The 18,957-nt window shown below is 46.0% G+C and overlaps 1 protein-coding gene across 1 annotated transcript in view; it reads right to left on the bottom strand.

The window, feature by feature from the left end:
* The window catches only part of LOC131261762 (uncharacterized), a 173,756-nt gene extending 155,002 nt beyond the window's left edge, over nt 1–18,754 (bottom strand). Inside the window, exons 1-2 of the mRNA XM_058263645.1 lie at nt 18,594–18,754; nt 15,192–16,010 (exon numbers count right to left, since the gene is read on the bottom strand). Of these exons, the coding sequence (XP_058119628.1) occupies nt 15,192–15,248 (57 nt within the window). The 5' untranslated portion in view covers nt 15,249–16,010; nt 18,594–18,754. The remainder of the gene's footprint in view (nt 1–15,191; nt 16,011–18,593) is intronic.
* Between the last annotated feature and the right edge of the window lie 203 nt (nt 18,755–18,957).

Here is an 18,957-nt window from a genome sequence, read left to right as displayed (position 1 = left end):
TTCTAATCATTCTTCCCACAGTTTATTGTATTGCTTTCCATGTCATTTTTTTTATAAATAATATTTTTGGTAAGTCGTTTAATTAAATTTTTAAATAAACTGAAACAAAAGTGATAGTTTAAAAATGTCTTTCATCACTTAAAATACTTCATTTTCTTTTATTTATACATGTGTTTAGTTTTTGTTTAACTGTTTTAAGCACTAAATTCAATATTCTAATAACTCTTTCCACTATGTATTCTTTTGCTTTCCATGTCATTTCTATTTTTCATTGTCAACTTCATGGTTTCAAACTCCGCACCGGCAACGGTTGGTGCCTTATTGCGCCCGGAAAGATATTATTCGACGGACTTGTTCCGCAATCGATGAAGAGAGTAATTTTCTTCAGGCACCGAACTCACTTAGTGGGTGAATAATTCTACTCCATTGGTTGATTTTCCCGCTTTGTTCTACAAGAAAAAAAAAGACCCTTCCGCCCAACGGAAACGGTTGCTGGGGAAGCGAAGCGAAAACGACGCATTTAATTGTAATTATTTCGAGCGAGAGTGCATTCGCCGCTTCCATTTTCCATCGTCTTGTGGAAGTGGGCACAAACGGCACTTGGGGGGGCGCCTTTAACTTTGTTCTCGTTTCATTCTCGGCTGGTTTAATGATGCACTTCTTTCGGAGTTTTTTTTCCCCGTTTTGTTTTTAATTCATTTTCATTTTGTTGAGACACAGGCCCGGCGCCGTAGGCGCGTTGTCTGCCTGTTTCCATTACATTTCTCCGGAAAAGTGGCCACCGTGATAAGCCATTATCTGCATGACGCTGTGGGGTGGAGCATGGTAAAATGGACTTTAATTGCGTAATTGTGAATCGCAGGCCCCGGGAAAAGCTCTTCGCAGTCGCAGGCTGCGCAATTGATTTCTACCGTTTTCCAACCGCGCCAGTCAACGCCAATCATTCCGGTGATTTATGGGTACATCGCACTGGCGAAGAGTATTAGGACATTTGGGAGAGAAAAACTATTTTCCACTTCCGAGGAACCACTCGGCTGCATCAGCAGTAGGTGTCGGATTGGTGGTAATTTTCTTCCATTCCTCCCGATGCGCCCATTAAGGGACGAAGCCGGCCGAAGTAGCTGGCCGGATCGAAGAAAATGACGCTCGCACAGAAAGTGGCCATCAAATTTGTTCAAGTGCACTCCGGCTTCGGGTGGGTGTGAAGCAATGGGTTTTTGTGCGCCTCAACAAAAACCCATTCACAGTGCGGCTGGATTTTAATGCACTCTTGTGGCCTTTACCGAGCCAAATTGGATGGAATTGCTGCGATGCAATTTCGGTTCGGTCTCTCGGTAGTCAATTGAAGTGCGCGCGCGTTACTTCACATTAATCATACTCGAAACGGCCTGGGGGAGGAGTTGGGCCTCAGGCCTCGATGGGTCTCGCGTGGGGCAAGATTTATTACAAATTGGTGGGCAATGTGTGGGGACTCGTGGCTGCGTCGCTTTGGACTTCATTTTACCACAAATTATCTTTCCACACACAGATCCCCACATCGGAATTTCTCACTTTCCCTCATGAAACGAACACCTCCAAGCGCCTCCGATTTTCTCGCTTCGGAACGGGTTTTATTAGAAAAACTATTAATTAAATAGTTTGCCTTCATCATCTTCTCTCCAAAGACCGTAACGCACTTCCACGCGGACCCAATTTACTGATCAAACAAACGATTAAAATTGATAATTCCTCATGTCAGTCGTCAGTTGGAGAATTTCCTTCCGAAAACTAATTCCATCCAACGCCACCAGAGTTTCGTCGGTAAACATGGCGTCGAATGGCGGTGGAACGGTTCCCGACGAGTTAAATTAGAAACCAAATATTTGTCCTTATCGATAATGGCTTTCCGAGGGGAGCCTAAGTCCGGAAAATTTCTCACAGCGCGACAAAACCCGGAACGCCCCTAGGGGTGATTCCCTTGCGCGAATTGGTTACGTAAATTACAGCACAGCACACCAACCTTCAAACCAACAACTTTTGCCCGTGTGGGTAGTGAACCAATATTGAACGAGTTTTCCTCCGTTCCCTGGGTTGATTGTTTATCGAAATTACTCACGCACACAGGGGAGCGGGTGGTGACGAAGGCTGGGGGAAACATTCCGGGCGAGAAATTCGAGACACATTTGAACCCAGTGAAGACACGTTTCCAAACTGGGGGGAAAACTCAAGAAGCACGCAGCTGATAATGATATCATTACCGTTATCATCGATTAAGATGTCGGTGCTACCAGGTAAAGCCTTGGTTAAGCCGTGGAAAATGGCTCCACACACCCTGAGATTCGGCATCGGAATCTACTCTACTAGCAGCACGTTGGAGTCATCACCATTACCGGGGAAAACCCTGCCCCAACTCCCGATGCGAAATAAGATATCCAAGCAGTCGGTTGTTTACATAAGAACCCTTCTTTCCTTTCGGTTGTTCGTTAATGACTCCGGAACTACGGCTCTGGTCGGAAAAGTCCTTCCGGATGGTGCTACAGGTGCTCGCGGTGGTGTCGATTATCGATTAAGTTTTTCATCGGTGAGTGTATGATGGAGCAACCTGCAGGAAAACGCCACTTCCAACCGGGAGAGGGTAAATATTAAAGTAATTTTGCGTCGAAACCGGAAAAACCAACCGAATCCACCGGAAGGAAGGACTCCGAAAATGTTTAAAAACCCGGAAGCTAATGGGAAAGTCCAAAACTTTCCCAAACAGACCCAATTCTACCCTCTCGTTTGAGATTAAAGATAATCATGCTCCAACGGGAGTTCGAAGGCGAAGTTCAATCGGGACGTTGAACTTTCCCTCCACCTGATTAACCCACTCGTGTATCACTTATTCAGGGGAGACGGTTTGCCGATGTGGGTCAGATTGATTATTTTCCGTCCACTTGGCTTCAATACAACCTCCCCCGGTGGGGATTCCACCACCTGAGGCCTTCTTTCCAGCCCGGTGTTCTATTTATTCCTCCTCCACCATACCAACTCCTCCCCAGGGGCATTCGAGATTCGTTTGATTCCTTCCAGAATACACTACGCGTAGCATTATTTTATGCCCGGCAGTTTTCTCCATCCGAGCATCATTATCGAAAAGATGGCGAAATCTAATTAATTTCCGGGCGTGCGCGGGGCGCATCGAATTCTGAGGATTTAATTAATCATTCTTGCCCATGGTTTTCCACGGTGCCTCCTCCGATGGAATCTGATTGCCGTACAACAGATTACGGAGTGGAGTGGTTTCCTTTGTCGAATGTTGAAGGTAACGTGGCTGGGTTTGTGGCAAACATTTCTCAATCCGATGACGATGTGCTGCATGGGAACTGTTAGTTAACTGACAGCTTCGTTGAATGGTGAAACGAAGCACATTTGTCTACGAATGGAACGCACGAATGTACGAGATTGAATGGAAGTACTTTTACCCTCTGAACTCTGAACATTCGAAGTGATGGGAAGGAAATGCTTTGATTTATGGTAGAAATAGAAAACACAATTATATGTTATTTTCTCATCTTTTGCAGGAAACACTGTTTAAGGATCCATATTAAAAAAAAACTTTTCAGAGGCGTAGAAATTAAAATCATTTTTAGGAACTACTGGTCTTTAACAAAATCAAAAATTTACTCTTTATTTCCCTTCTTGTGCTTGTAACAGAGTACAAGAACCGTTTTCGCGCTTTTCACCTATTTATGCGTTGCCTAACGCTGATATTGTTCCCTTTTCGTTTAGTGCTGTTAGAGAGGTGGTGTAAGAGAGAGTTTGGACTTATGGGTCCGGACTATTAGAGAGAGTTTAGACTTATAGGTCCAGACTGTCTTTAACAATCCAAATTGAAAAATCCTAGAATTAAAATCTTTTTTCTAATTTTCTCAAACTAAACATTTTTCGAAAACTTGTAGATCATCGAGAAGAAATATTTTAAATGGTTAACTGACTAGAAAGCTTGAGTTTGAAAAATCTGGTTTATTCATTTCGACAAAAACTGTTTGGAGAAATACATTTAATTGCTTCCTATTTCCTTTGAGCTCGGAAGCAATGTGTTCTCAAGGAAAAACAAACACACCGGTTTAACGATTCTATTCATTGAACAACGCAACGTACAGTTGGCACCAGAGCTAACAGTGCACCCGATTTGACCCACATTTAGATAAGCCAGTTCATAAATCGTTGCTCCAATTTCGGTGCAAGACCCCGGCGCGTAATCAAATCTCGCTTGCGGGACGGAACAGGGCGAGTCAATAAATGTTTTTTCAATTCGAAATCTAAATTTCGATTCCACACGAAACAGTGGTATCGGAGCATTAAAAATTTTAATTGCGCGCCCTTCCCGAGCGGAGGAATAAAAAACAAAAACCGCCCTCGATCTTGCGCTGCGTGAGTTTCCTTTTTTTTGTGTTTAGAATTTGGTTTTAATGTTAGAAAAAAAACCCATCCATCCGGTTTCTGGTTTGTGGTGGAGTTAGAAAGAAAAGCCAGGACGCGTTGCGGGATGGTGGTTTTAAACGCGACCTGAATTGCGACCTCCGAAGCGACCGAAAAGCCGAAAAGGGTCGGGGAAAATTGTTGCTATAAATTTCCATAAATTTCCGACACACTGTTTACGCAGACGAATTCCGAAGGCACCCCGTGCACCCACACAGACTCGCGCAAACCCAGCAAAGAGGCGTATAAAAACACTTTCGCTTTGTTTAGATTTTCCAAGCCAAAGTCGGACTTTCCCCCCGCCAGGTTCGGTTCAGCATCGACGGCGGCACTCTTCCTGCGATTGCACAGGAATGCACGCCGCGTTGCACAATCCGTTCGGGCGGCGAAATGCATTCTTCCTCCCGGGCTAACGAATTCGGGTTGGATTAAAGTAGAATCCCTCAGGTTGTCCGCAGAGCGATGGCTTTGGACTTTGACCGAGCCGAGGGTACGAGCACGACGATTGAATAATACATGATTTGCCATCGAAAGTGTCACCCGAGTCGACGCCGGAATCCGTTTCTAGTGCGTCCCGCTTTGCCCCCGGATTACTCGGTTAACCGAGTCCATTAGAATTCCCCGTGCAGCACAACACTTTCGCCCGCAACGCCGGGAAACTATTTAAAGCTAGCAACGGTGAACCTGGGCCCCGGGATGGCATTCTTCCGGAAGAGCGACGGTCGCCTGCAACCAAGGACAAGAAGGTCGCCAGAAGTTGGAACGACTTGACCCTCATGTCGCCGTCGTCGGCCTTCGTCTTGGTCTGGAAACTTCCCAACAGAACCCAACGGTAGAAATTACTTGTGAAAAACTCTTCCATACCACCCGGTAACATCTTGCTCGAATGAGAATTGTTCTGCATTCTGTTGCTCACGTGTCTTTATTTGGGGGAGGGATAAGGAAAATGGGTTTAATTTCAACCCCCCAATGAGGTTGGGAAATAACTTTTGAAACAACCTTTCTCCCAGAGCTCCCATCTTCCAGAATTACTCGTGGAGAGTTCCCGTGAACTCCGGATGACTTTCCAATAATTTGCCTCTCGTAGAGATTGTTCCCAGAGTCTAGTATGTCTGGACCGTCTTGCCTCCCAACCAACGTGCCCATATATGTACAACCACCTACGGCCCATTTGCTATCATAACTTTATGAGTGCTTTTGTACCGCTTCCCGAAAACCGATCGAACCGACCGGAAAGTCCATCCGCAAGCCCCTCGAATTCCACAACTCCCGGAAGACAATCTCTCGGGCGTTCTTCCGTCGGGCGTCGTAAAGTACGTCGAACAGGTTTCTGCCGAAAAGACGGGAGACGATCTTCTGCGGCAGGTCCTGCACAAGTTGGGCGAAATATTCGATTTCGATGCGGTCAGAAGGATTCCGAACTTTGTCCGGGGCCATGCGCTCGGATGCGCAGAGGATGTGCAGAATTTACCGTGGACGAAGAGTAGCTATGAGCTATGGTTTTCGAAGCGAAGAAGCCCGGAATCCCAAATGCTTCCTGTGGCCTGCGAATATTTCCTCCTTGGATGCCGGGGATGACCTTAGGTGCAGTGGATCGATGATGCGTCATGGGCCAAAAATGTGGCTATGACTCGGAGCGCAAAACTTTGCCTTGCCGAAACCGGTTGAATTTGCCTGCGGGGTGTGACTCACGCAACACGGGAGATCTAGAACAAACAAAACAACCCGTACGTGGCCATTAATCTCCAGTAAGCGTTTAATTATCCCCCAGGAATCGAACGCATAATGAATAGTGACAAGTTAAGCGGTAAGCGACGCATCGCGCGGTGACTCCGACTCGCTCCACTTTTGCAACTTTCGAGCATCATCCACATCGTCATCATCATCATCATCATTATCATCACCATCATAATCATGACCGGCGGGAAAGGATCACTCCCCAGCCAGCTTTTGCCAAAGCAAGGAGTTCCGTTTGGAAGCATCAACACCGTTCATTATTCAAAACACACAAGCCCACATCAAACGCGCCAGGGCAAAAGCTTCCCCCACGGGCACCTTCCACCCCTCCTCAAGCTTCCCCCAAACCCCAATACCATGTGCTCCTCTCCCTGGTTGCTCATTTATCGGAGCGTTATCCCTGTAGCCCTGCATCGACTCCATTTCTTGGGCGTCGTTCCTCGTCCTCAAGCGTTTCGCAATCAGTAGCGCCCGGAACCATTACGAGGCGGAATTTTCATAATTGAATAATTATTTATTTAACGAGCGATAGTGCGGCACGGAAGACGCGTGCGTGCGTGTGTGCGAACGTGCAGTGAGGCTGAAAACAAGAAACATAACGCACACAGTTCCATTGTTGTTTGTTGTTCCCGAAACTATCATTAGCCCCGAACGCATCATCAAGGGATTCGAGCCCTTCTTCTTCCCGCCGGGCGAGGATGGCTTTGCCAGGTGGTTTCGGGTTGTTCGAGTAATTTCGAGTTCGATTACTGCACCGCAGAGGGAACTGTTCACAGTTGGTGAAATAATTGAATCGGTCTGATTGGACAGAAATATTTAAGGTATAACAGAATTTAAAAAAATAATTTTCAACACGACAAATACAAATCTGTAGCACAGTTTCATAGGACTATGTTTTCTCTTTTTATACAATAATTCTCATCAACTGTGATCAACTATGATTAATAATGTATGGAAATCCTTTTTCATTAAACTTCTCTGCTAAAATGTTGGCAATAAATAGTTTCTAAATGCGTATTTCATTCTTTTTTAAGTTCTTGGCGTTAATGTGCTGGTTAAAGATTAATGTTTGAACTGGACTTCTTCTCCATATTTAACATGTATGATGTACATTCCTACCTAATTTATATATGTAAGTTATTTTTCAAAGAATTGAAAACAATAATTTTTAAATTACAGTATTAAAGAAACGAAAACTATAACCTTAAAATTATCAGATTAAAAAAAAAACAAACTGATTGAATACTAGAAGCTATCAATAAAATTGAAAAACTGAATCTTCTTCTAAACTTGACTAATTCTGCGAGAAGAGTTTCACAGTCTCCAAAACGAAAATAAGTTTTGCATGCAAGTAAGAAGTTAAAACTTGCAATTGTATTTCTTATGTGCAAACTATAAACTATCCTATAATTCAACGTAATACATTTAGAATAAGTGATTCAAGACACACGCTTTCCACGCGTTTAGAGTAATTGTAATGTCAATACCTTTAAACATTTCTTGCACCAAACGTACGCACCACGAATACTAAACAGTCAGCCATCGCGAAAGTTTATCCTATTGCACCCGACGTAAATTGTAGCACGGTAAGGCGCAACTTTTTCTAGTCCAAAAAGTCAACAACACCCTTCACCTCCGGAAGCAGTTTAACGGTGGAAACCATCATATCCTGGTCCAACCACAGTTGCCAACGGTAGGTAGGAAATGTGTCAAAACTACACCAACTGTGCGGGTCTGGTACTTGCTACTACATTGTAGTAATTCCTTGCTTGAACATGTACTAAAGTTCGAGCGGGTGGGATGAGCGTTCCACAGAAGCAGCTGGTGGAAGCGTGGTGTAATTATAGCCGTCACGCATTCCAGGGTTGGAATTTTTAGTGCCGAGGAAAGTTCACTCCACTCCAAGCGCCCACGCCGAGCCGGGGTACACTTCTACGGTAATAGTTTCCACCAGACATCGTCGTCTAGTGGTAGAATTTCTAGCCATTCCCCTCCCGAGGGCGCGTTGCGGAGTGCAGACCCAAATTTAAACAAGCCGAGGTGGTATGTAAATTCATAAAATATTCATGCTAAATCAGTATATCACATACGCAAACGAACTCTAGCGCAGAATCGGCGTGGGACGGCTTCAAAGTCATTACCCTGATCCTATCACCGAGGGGATGCTGCTCTTCACCAAACGAAGGAGGGATGTGCCGGCGTTGGGACGCGGTTGAGGTGCTAAAGTTTTCACCCCACTGCGGTGAAAAGCGTGTGACGTGCCACCAAGCAGGGGCGTCCATCAGTCAAGGAGCAGCACATCGCTCGAGTTCCACGATTTGCGTGCGCCATCCGCGTGGTAGACATTTCGAAACGCCGATCCTAGTATTTTTCTTGCCTATGATTTGCCAACCACTCGGGTGGGGGGGGAGAAAATTCCGAACACGCTTTTGATGAATATTTAAATGAATTAATATTTCTCGTCATTCCAAGTTGCGTCCCAGCGTCGTCCCAGGTTGGGGCGTATTATTCCAAATGCCACCCTGGTAGTAGGGGCTTCCAAGGCCAATGGGGATCCTTTGCCAATGCCATATGCTCTTTTATCTAGCTGTGAGCACTCAGCGTCGGTCACTGATTTCCAGCAACGTTCCTAGATAATGGCGAACGGGAGTCATACCAAAAAGGACACACCCTTACGGAGGCGAAATCATGATATTACGGAGCAGCATCATATGCTAATCAGCGCACTCGGGGAGGACGCGTTCCGTCTGCGTGTGTGCCTAAAACCAAATGTCAAAGGAAGCTAGCTAGACGAGCTGGAGAAATGGCAATCGTTCGCTCCAAACGATGGCGTAGCACAATGGAGAGATGTCATGCGAAAGCGCCACATCCGCACCTACCAACGAACAAAAAAGAAAGAAAGGATTCCCTTTTTAATGGGCCCTCTGTACCCTCGAATGCTCGAATGTCACCATCTAGAACGTTCCACAGCGAGCCCGGGTACACCCATTTCTCCCAAAGCCCCAAGTACGGGGGCGTCGGGTGTGGACGGTTGTACTTCACGAAACTAAATCGGACACTCAGTGCAGTGAAAATGTTTTCATTTTCGTTTTGAATAAAACATTGCCCAACGGAACGGAACACTGATTGAGATTTTATGGTGGCGGAATGGTGGTGAAACCCGAGGGACCGAAAGGGGTACAGATGGTACCATAGTGCCGGAAAACTATGGACACGGTGGCATGGGAATAATATCTGGGACTAAGAGAAAAAGAAAGCACCTCCCTTCCCGGGGATCGTTCTGGGAACCGGAGCGTTCTGGAATCTTCCCCGGAAACGTTCGCAAGCAAACGGAGTGAAATGTCAGCCGAATGGTGACGGTGGTACCGGCTGTAGTTCCCCTTTCGGTGCCAGCTCAGGTATACTTCACGGAAGCTCGAGAGGCTGCTTTCGGTACGCTTCCCATCCCAACCAATCCCAACCTCCCCAACCCCCCAAGGTTTGAAGAGGTTAGGACGCTCAAGAATTGCAATGTCTGAAGAGTTTTGTTGTTTTCTTCATGCTTTCGTGCACTTTCGAGCGGCAGCCATCACACGAAAATGCTTTCACCAGCGGCACGTCGTCCTCTAAGGGCGGTGGCAACACGGATCACTCGGGTCACGACAACGACATTTTCTCCCTTCCCTGCCAGCTCAACGACTCATGTTACGCAAGACAAGTGCCCGGATGAGTTTGCTGTTTGCCAGAATGCTCCTTTTTCAAAAGCTCTTTCGATTAAAGAGGCCCTCTTCCGTACGGGGCGTTGTTGGTCGACGCTAATCGACGAGTTTTTGCGGCACGAAATGCGGAATCGATACAGAAATGGGTTAAGATCTTAAACACTGCATTGCGCTCGAGTGTAATTTGCATACTGACGTTAATTGAGACATTCGAAAGCTGGAGGTGAAAAGGGGAAAAAAGTACCAAACAACAGCTTCGCTAAAGAGTTTTCAAAACAGAGACTAAAAGCAACACCATATGCAAGGCAGGTTGCTCATAAAGTTACAAACGTACCAATTGACACCTCCAGTTTGCGTCAGAGAATGTCCAAAGAGACGCACTTCTAATGAAAGAACAAAGTGCTCTTTATGCCTCGAGAAAGACATAATGAACCTTTCAAAACAACCTTCAGCATTCGAGATTAAGTGGAGCGTGAAAAGAGTAACCACCGGGAAGAAGTAAACACATTTCTCACCTGCCCATTAAGTGGCCACCTGTTTTTTCTCCCCTCTCCTTCTGTTACGATATCTGTCTACACTGGGACCTCGTTTGTCTTGGACTTTGAGACATTTCTAATGTTCCACAAGACCCTAATAAAGTATTTACTTAATTCATTCACCTTAAATATGGTGTATCCAGCGCACCCTCAGAAGATCCATCATCCAGCAGGTGAACCGTGGCACTGGGGCACCAAATCACAACTAATTTAATGCGGCGTGATACCGTGAAACAAAAGGCCTCCCCGCTGCCACAACGACTGCGCCGCTGCATCCATCAAAACGACGAGGCCTCTACGGCCATATAATAACATAATCTTATTAATCCGGAAACTTTGCCGTTTGCCACCGTTGGGCACGGGAAGACTTCGGGCCTCGAGGTCCGCAGAAATATGGAACCGGAATTATTTAATAGAAAAAGAAACGGTTTCTTTTATTATCTTCATCATAAGTTCGCCGCTCCCCCGGGTGGGGCTTCGTGGGGCCAACTTTTGCGGCTGGCGAAGCGCACAAAATAGAGCAAAACAGCGACTGGACTGGACAGAACCGGGCCGGCGATTCTCCGTTCCGTTCGCTTTTACTGTTGCTTCAGCAAGATGGAAAGGTGAAAGAAAGCCGTGCATCTCAAGATGGTTGGTAGGAGAAAATGAGTCCGGTGGGAAAATTAGCACAACAGCTCGGACGGATCGGTCCCGGTGGAGTTCTTAGGGTACCGTTGATTATGGACTCAAATTTTTGGGAAGAGGCTTAACTCCCGGCCAAGTACCTGATGATGACCCGCAACTACTCCGGACAGGAGTTATAATCCGCAAAAAGTTTACTTTACCTGAGGGGCTTATCTACTCTCCGCCATGTCGGTTACCATTCCATTCTTAAGGTGTCCGATTTTGTAACCCTCATTGCGTGCAGCTGCTTAACGAGGCCTTTTAGAGAATCACAAGTTACGCGACGATGACGCAAGGGCCTTGCCAAAGGTATGATATTACGGTGATTTTATCGGAAATTAGCAACCGATGCAGCTTCCACCTTCCACCATCGGGTGATCGAACATCGCACGAAGGGAAAGATTATGTAAACCCGATGCCGAGAGACCCCGCGGAACGACATTGACTCGCTCGGAACGCGCTCGTCAGCTTAATATCGTGCCTTTCCCGCGAAAGGCATAATGAAGCCGACAATCTACGTCAATCTGCGCCCGGAACCTGAATGGGCTTTTGATGACCGAACCGGTGGCAGAACCAATAAGAGCGGGGGGTGTAAAATGGTTCGCGGTTATCGATTAAGTGTCAAGATAGTGCAGATATGCCTCTGCGGCAATCGGTTTTAGGTTGCTTTTCCTTCACCGCACGCGCAGCCCAAGCGATAAAGTGTTGAGCTTTTGCGACGTGAAATGCACATCAAACGAAATTTCGCTCTTTGATCTTGACAGTGACTCTCGCGCGACCACGACCGTAAGGTCTTGTGGTTCCAAACCGTGGACGGAATCGGAATATAATTGTAAATGGAAGTCCTAAAGAAGTGTTAAATAAATCCAATTCAAAAATATTCCAACCTAAAGTTGTGTAATTCGATGAATCCCAATTTTAATCTTGCAGCTTATGCCTCGAAACGCTTATCGAATCGAAATCCTTTGATGTCATAATTTCAATCTATAACTGGAAGGTGCTTGCCTAACACCTCCCATACCTCGACGAGCAAAATCTTGTTAGCAATCGTACAAAATCTTGCAAAAACAAACTACCCAATCTTGGTCGGTGCCGGGTGCCTGCCCTCCCCAAAATGCATCGTGCTAGAAGCTCGATCATTTTCATCCTGGTTCAATTTCATAATCCCAACCCCACAAAACCGGACCGGAGCTTGGCCGGGGCGTCGTTCGGAAAGATTGATGAATGCAACATTCCATAAAATTGTTTCGAGATTACACACGTAATCCTTCTCCTAAATCTTGTGCCCTCGTTACCGTCGTTGCTTCGTCGTTGCATCGTCGTTGTGGACTCACTAAGGGCTGGAACGTACTGAGAGGTTACCAAAGCGAAGCCTCTCGGGTTGAGGAAACAAATTTATCCATTTGCAAAACCCAGCACCGAGTGCATGAGGTGGAGACTCTCGCTGGGAAAGATGGTTTTAATTATTGAAAATTAATTTTCTTACGTTTCGTCATCATCCCTCCCGACCCGATCGGGGTTTCCTAGAGAGTCGTCGATCCAGGCATCTCCACTCGCACCGTAATCAATCCGAGGTGGGATGAAAAATTCATATCACAACTTCCAGTGACTTTCCGCCCAAAGGTCCCGGTCCTTCGTTATCACTTGGGGGGGGGGAAACTTTCCCAAGCGTCTGAAGAACTTCCGGAGCGACAGTCACGACGGTTCTCTCCAGCGTTTCCGTCTCCGGAAGGTTTATACGATCCTTTGCGTACGCTCTTCCGGACACTGGGATTGGAGTAAGCAATTGCAGCATATGCAGAGCCCACTGGGGAGGTGGTTCTGAATGCAAGCCCAATCCACCGCCAGCACAGTACGGTGAGTATAATATTGCTGAATGCATAAATGCAAAATGTCTAATCCGATTAAGATCGGTCGCCTTGTCCGATGAAATGGAGAGCATCACCGTTTCGGTCGTAAGGTTTTGCGCCTCTAAGGGGAAACATGATGCAACTTTGCGTTCGGCGACCTCCGGCGGTTCTACTTTCTTGCTACTCTACTCTTTCGGACCCGTCCGGAGTTCTAGAGACTTCAGCAGTGGAGGAAGCAAATGAAACGCATCCTCAAATCCACCGTAAAACCCATCTTTTACCATGGTTGCAAGTTGAGCCAAAAGGAAAATAGTCACGACTTCCAACGAAACCTGCCCAGAAGAGGAACTTTGGCGCATCGGTACAACACCTTGTTTGCCACGAGATCTCTCTCTGTATGAGTGTGGTTGTGAGGACGCACTTTCAAAGTTGGCCGAGCGAGCAGAGATGGTAATGTACCAACTTTCGGCAACAAAACTTTCCGCCAGTCATTGAAGTCGGTCACGTAGAGGCGCAAAACTCCGGGAAAGAGATACGAACGCGAACGAAGCCCGTGGGCAGGAAGTTTGCAATTCGCGTTACGTGCGTCCGTGAGAAAGTTGATGGTCGAAGCTGTATGGACTAACGAAATTACTTCCACCCATCGGCGAAACACACCATTCGGACGGTTTCGAAATGATCATCGGTGGCCTTATAGCGGTGGGGTAGCGTTTTTCGGACCCACTTCTCACCGCCTTCAGCTGCCATAATTTCAAGTTTCTTCTAGGCTTGGCTCGTTCATTTTTTTTCGCAAATCATCCCGAAGGTCATTACGCCGTTTTTCGGTGGCGAGGATTTTCCTTCGGTTTTATTTGCTCTCTTTCTTGATTTTATTCACCACCACCATCACATCATCGCCATTGTAACTTCTTCTTCGTTCGCGCAAATCAACAGACCGGAGAAACCTTTCCAAACAGCGTCCAACCAACCAATAGACATGTTGCTTCTTACATGCCCCAATCCCCGCAGAACTTCCAAAAGATGCTCTTCACGGACGGTTTTCTTGCCTGTGTCTTTCACTTCTAAACGAGTTGCTTGTGCCACGGTTTGCGGTTTTCATCGGCCTTTTTTTTCGTACTTCTGTGTTTGTTAACGTTTATTTTCTTCCATTTTTACCACGAGATGATTTTTCCCCAATTTTCCCCCGTGCCCTTTGCCATTTGGAAATGATTTCACCGCTGTAGAAGCTCCCCTTGATGGAGTACACCTACGACAAGACGATTTTTCTGGGTAAGTTAAAGGAAGTTTGCCTAAAGTTTATTTAGTTATACGTTGTCCAATTATACGTTGGACTTGTTTAAAGACTTTACAATTTCCACGAAACCAGATTGAAACAAAAGAACGTGAAACGTGGGCAACAATTATTCTCTTCTTTCGGAAACATCCTCAAATTATGTTTAACTTGAAAAGTGAACTCTAATAGGAATTTATTTTCATTTTTTAATATGTCTCTTCTTTTAGAAACATCCTCTAATTATGTCTAACTTGAAAACTGAACTCTATTAGGAATTTATCTTCATTTTTAAGTATGTCTAAGTCCAAAATAATTCTATATAACAATTTTTTGCTCAAAGTCTTAAGTCAGTTTGTCAATTTCTAGCCCAACAAAAGGCCTCTTGAAAAACATTACAATAAAAACCGATACTAAAAATACTAGTTTTGATAAATGTTCCTTATGTATCTTAAAGCAACCATTTTGGAAATCGATCGCTTCCATACACTAACCCTCATCTTTCCTGTGCTCACATTATGCATCCCTTATCAGCATCAACACGTCCGTTGAACAACGAATTTCACCCCATAGTTTCGAGTTCCTCGCCGACGAATGGAAAAACCCAACGTAACGGTTTTATCATTCCCTCCAACCGTGGCGTGTTATCCTCCCGTGCAGTACTGCATCCGTAAATGTAAATCTCATACTCATACGGACTACGAGCGAAAGGACGCACGGAACCGGTGAATCGCTTGCAAGATTAACCACATCCAAATGATTCCGGTGATAAGGACGTGAACTAGTCGAACACGGACACGGAGAGATTGAAGATAGACCGAGACCGTAGACATTTGGCAGCGCAGTTGGGGATGGAGTCGTAGTTTGGTTACATTTCACGTGTGCCCAGCCCTTGTTTTCCCTCAGAGCGGTCGGTACGATTGTTGTCGGTAATTAGTGAAATCCAGGGTCCGCTTCCCGGTTTTGCGAGCGGCGGCATCTGTTTGCTACTAACCTTCTTTCCATCCCGAAACTTGACAGTTCCCTCGATAATTGAGCTTATATCCACCATGATGCTAACGGATGATGCGCCCACACTACTGGGCCGACGTTGAGAAGCTGACCCGGGGCGCTCGTTCGGGGTGATAAGGATGCGATGGATTTCCCTGGACCTGTCTGCACACTGGGAAGACGATGTTTTTCTTTTTATAGCTTATTTCACTCGCTTCCAGCGGGAAGAGCTTCTTGGGCTTGTACTTCTTCAATCACGCGCCACACCAAAGGAGCAGGAAACGCTTTAGTAAAGCAGCATCCTGTTAGTTGTGAATTGCTAGATGGATTCACTGTTGCTAGCTAACACCAATCATCAAAACGGGGCAAGCGAGCACGCTACATTACACCAGCTCAATCTAGCCTCACGCGGACGCGAACAACTTTATCGGCGGAAGGATGAAACAGCTCGACCGATAGAAAGCCGGCCCGATGGGCAATCACTGCCATCTTCACCAAACCACTCCCGCGCTTACCCGTTTGGTTTTGCACACTCTTTTACTTTATTTTCCTTTCTTCGTTTTACCCACAATCACTACGAAGATATTGCCAGCCATCCGGCGTGTGGCCTGGAACTATTATAACTATTATTATAATTATTTCTTTTAGCTTCTTCCTTTTTTTTCTCCCTACGATTTTCGTTCACTTGGCACTTTTCGCAACACTTTCTTTTGGCGAATACACAAACGATTTATCTTTTCTTTTTTTGCACCTCTCTCCGCTTTTGGCTATTGATTTCGATGTTTTGGCACACGGAAAGCGCTCGCAGCACACTACGATGAAGCTGCAGAGGAACATGGAATATGGAAATGAACGAAGTTTGATGAAAAACTCTCTATCAAATTTTTTTTAGAAATCAATTTTCACTTTGACTTCAAACTGCACTTGAACTTTTTACAAAAGATTTTTTGCCTCATGTGGTTGATAACGGAGTTTGAAAAATTGTACATCATGCTACGGTAAGTGTTGGAATCAAGGGTAATGCAATATGCACTTAAATAAACACCTTTTGTAGTCTTCACAATGTTTAATAGTAGTTTGATTGTTATTCAATTACTTTTTAAACTGTCTTTCTTTGAAGTCTTTCTTTTCAATAATTTCAATTATTTTTTTCTTACGTATCTACAACACCACTAAATCCGACACAATTGATGACAAATCGAGCTGAAGTGATGTGCCACTTTTGGCTTTATACCGTTTTGGCACAATTTCTCCAAACGATTGTCCGGTATAGTCGTTCAATTATAGCGCCCCTCCTTTGAAAGCTCCACTTTTTAATGTCCATCATCGATCGTGCGGCCTCAATCTATCAATCAAACTGGTCCGAAATTGAAGGTTATGTTTAATTTCACCCCAAATTATCATCACGACATAAACTACACTTTGGCAACGTCCAGACGTGATTGCCCGAAAAAAAAACACACACACACACACAAAAGTCCGCAAATCCGCACAACCCTCCGAAGGGCATGAAATGTCTGGTTGGAGCCATTTTTTTTTCCTGTTGTCCATTTTTGTTTTGCCTTCTTTTTAATTAAGTCCTCATCCACACGGTTGGACATCGCGACACGGAGTTCGCAGCGTCCAGCACGAAAACGCGAACGTGTATATGCGCTTCGTTTATAATGAATGACCGTCGATTAATTATTCATCGCGTGGAGTTGTACCCGGCGACGCGCCAGGTTATAACAGACGGCCAGCCGGACAACACCGGAACGCCAGTCTCCAGTCAGCCAGAAGCCGTTTGCCGACCCGACCCGACCATGCGTGCCCGATTCGCTCTGGGTTTTTTGGTGTTTATTTATTTGCCTGTTTCCCGCTTTTCCCACCTTCGGGAGATGATAGTTTTCCCCGCGGATTGAAACCTCTCACCACGCTCTCCCCCTTTCGCGTAAGTTGCGGAGAACATCTGCAAATCCGCAGACTTAATTTCCGGGATTGCGAGGACCCCGCGAGTTCGCATGGAGTTGGAGCATTAATCCAAACGGTTGGGGAGCTTTTTTTCTCCTTCTTGTTTGAATGAGCCTCAGTAACACAGGTGGACCGCTGGCAAATTGGGCTTCCGACTGGAGTTAAGCCGGGTTTACCCTTTCCACGGTGAGGCACGAAACACAGTGAGGCCCGATGAGAAGATAATCGCAAATTGTCATTATCGTCTGGAGCTGGTTCGGTCTTCCGCGAGGAGGGTTGGTTGGTTAAGGGACCAGACCTTTCCTAAACGGTTGCCACATTTGTTTATCGCTTGATGGACATTCCTTGACTTCAGTTTTGGGATTTTTCTTTTTTCTTCTTCAAGGCTTCTATCAGGTCTCTGCCCAGGTAGCAAGGATGGAGCGAGTTCCGAGCCGTACTTTCATCCGCATCGTGTTTATTGTGGCGAACCGCGTGTTCGCACAGCACGTCGTCTCTCCTGGCAGCACAACATCCAAACTCCACTGGAGCCGAATGTTTTCGTTTGTCATCGCGAGACCCTAACACGTTCCACGGGAACTTCCGGTAGACATTCGCATCCACACCGCAGATCTACACGCCGCCTTTCGAATGGCGCACCGCGGGGGGTTTGCTTCGCGTTTGAGGTGTTGGGGTTTTTCGTAACGTTCCATTTCCTTCCGGTGTGCCACGCAGGTTGGGTCGGATCGCAATTTTCACACCGGTACTTATCACGTCTCCACACCCAACCACACAAACATCCACACACACACAAGATATGCCAACCGTTTCACCGAAACCGACTCGAAGAAGACCGTTGTTCGCGGCGAGCTGAAGGACCATCGACTCTGAAGAAGCTGCCTTGTGTCGGTAGCAACAGGAGCCAGAAGGAACCTTCAGCAGCTTCCTTTCATCGTTGATATTGCGTGGAAAATAAGGTATCTCCATCCACCTCCCCACATCCCCAAAAACATCCCCACCACCACCAGCTCATTGAATTTCCCTCTGGTACTTCATCCACGTCCTCGTCGTTTATCCCCGGGACGGTGGTTCCGGGCCGGGGTTTTTCTTCCTTAAATCTTGCGGAAGTGTATTTGATTTGGCCCCACGCGCGTTTCCCTTTGCTTCTGTTGCCCTGTTGTTTTTTTTTTGTTCGCGTGCCCTTTTCGGGGTTTTATTAAAATTTGACCCTCTTCAAAAAGGCTCAATAACTTTCCAACCACGGCCACATCGCGAACTTTAGCACTTCCTAGCCCGTCACTATGGCCTTTTTCATAAATACTTGTCTGATTAGACCTGAGAACCTTATGACTTCTTTTTGTTTTCCTGTTTTTTCATGGACACTTTTATACCAGGTTTGTTTTAACTAAAGACACATTTAGCCACTGAATACCATAAAACATCACTGCCTTCTAGAACTCACTAAATTGAAATTTACCGAGGTTTTTTGGCACTACTAGGAGTGCTCCATCATCTTCTTCTGCCACGGGACGGACGTGCACACATCGACGCACACGAACGCGAGCCCGCGCACACAAAACATTGACACCGGCACACCTTTTGCACGCACGCACGCACTATATCCTGCACCACAACCGAACAGCGACGCGGCTTGACACGAACTGACTGAACTCCGTTGCGAACAGCAACGGAGTCCCACGAACACGCGGCACGCGTTTCCACGATTGCGTTGAAAAGAGACAGAACTCACCAGAAACAAGGTATATACACCTCGGTTACCAATTTAGGCAAGCATTTGCCAATTTGTTAATAACGTTTGATTTTTTCTACCGATTTTCATG

This window comes from Anopheles coustani, chromosome 3, assembly GCF_943734705.1.
Source record: "Anopheles coustani chromosome 3, idAnoCousDA_361_x.2, whole genome shotgun sequence".
NCBI lineage: Eukaryota > Metazoa > Arthropoda > Insecta > Diptera > Culicidae > Anopheles > Anopheles coustani.
This window is presented reverse-complemented; position numbering and strand designations above follow the sequence as displayed.